Raw genomic sequence first — 1,256 nt, 5'->3', positions numbered from 1 at the left:
CAATTCTGACTATTAGTTATTGTCCTATCAGGATAAAAAAAAATAACTGATAAAGTTCAAGATATACTCAACATGTTCATTTTGGTCATTTACACAATTAATCTAAATGAACAAATTTAATGAGGGAGAAAAGATTAGGATAAACTTTTACTCAGTTGCATTATGAACCATCACGTCATTATGTGCCTTCATCTTTATGGGACCACCTGTTCTCCTGCTCCAGTTTCCAGACTGAATCTGCAACATCTAATGAGGTCACAGGTGGCAGGAGCCTGAACTGTGGACAGGGCACCTGTGGCACAGACAGCAGCCACCTAGTTCCCTGAGCTCTCCAGCACCTTCCTCTTAGAGAGGCTCAGAAGCTGCTGTGCTGCTCCCCAGACAGAGAGCACATGAGGGCAGCTGGGCCACTCCAAGCAGGGAGGTTTGTGTTCAGAGCTGTATCACTGTGGGAGGAGCATGTGTGGCTGGCGCGCAGTAATAAATTCCAGCATCCTCAGCCTCCACCCTGCTGATTTTGAGTGTGAAATCTGTCCCGGACCCGCTGCCACTGAACCTGTCTGGGACCCCAGGGTCCCTGTTAGAAACCTGGTATATCAGGCGCCGTGGAGCCTGGCCTGGCTTCTGCTGCAACCAATACAAATAAGTTTTTCCATCACTGTGTAGGAGACTCTGACTAGACTTGCAGGAGATAGAGACCGTCTCTCCATGGATGACGGGCAGAGAGAGTGGAGTCTGGGTCATCACAACATCCCCACTGGATCCTGAAATAATGAGAGAGAAATGCAAGATCATATACAAGCATCACTCACATTTTTAAAATTTCAGGCTATATAATCTTGACATTTTGATTGTTACACCAAAATACTCCATTTCTGAAAAGTATCCAAGATCTGTAAGCCCCCAGGGGGCCTTTGTAAGTCCCCTATTCCAAACTCGATTTCTATGTGACTATCCTGACCATACTTCAGGTCCTTGTTCCTTCTGCAACCTTCCTCACTGTCACAAATCTAAACCTCACATGTCCCATCCTGGAGGACAAGTCTTGGACACCTCACACATGACAGAACTCACGTGAGAAGGGATGCAGTGGGGGATTCAGAGCTCGCCCTCCCACCTGTTCTCCCCCTTCAATCCTCTGTGCCCTCACCTGGGACCCAGAGCATTAGCAGCCCCAGGAGCTGAGCAGGGAACCCCATGTTGAGAGCTGAACTGGGGAGTCCTGAGCAGTCCAGAGATCAGAGCTGACTTTTATC

General features: G+C 47.9%; 1 gene segment (V, D, J or C); it reads right to left on the bottom strand.

The window, feature by feature from the left end:
* Positions 1-432: 432 nt before the first annotated feature.
* On the bottom strand, positions 433-1,221 carry LOC102496311 (immunoglobulin kappa variable 2-30-like). The segment is given in 2 exon segments: positions 433-764; positions 1,151-1,221. Coding segments are annotated over 2 exon segments (381 nt in total).
* Between the last annotated feature and the right edge of the window lie 35 nt (positions 1,222-1,256).

The sequence above is a fragment of the Tupaia chinensis genome, unplaced genomic scaffold, assembly GCF_000334495.1.
Source record: "Tupaia chinensis unplaced genomic scaffold, TupChi_1.0 Scaffold000511_1, whole genome shotgun sequence".
In the NCBI taxonomy this organism is placed as follows: Eukaryota; Metazoa; Chordata; class Mammalia; order Scandentia; family Tupaiidae; genus Tupaia; species Tupaia belangeri.
The sequence above is the reverse complement of the archived record's forward strand: the minus strand, read 5'-3'. Positions and strand labels throughout refer to the sequence as shown.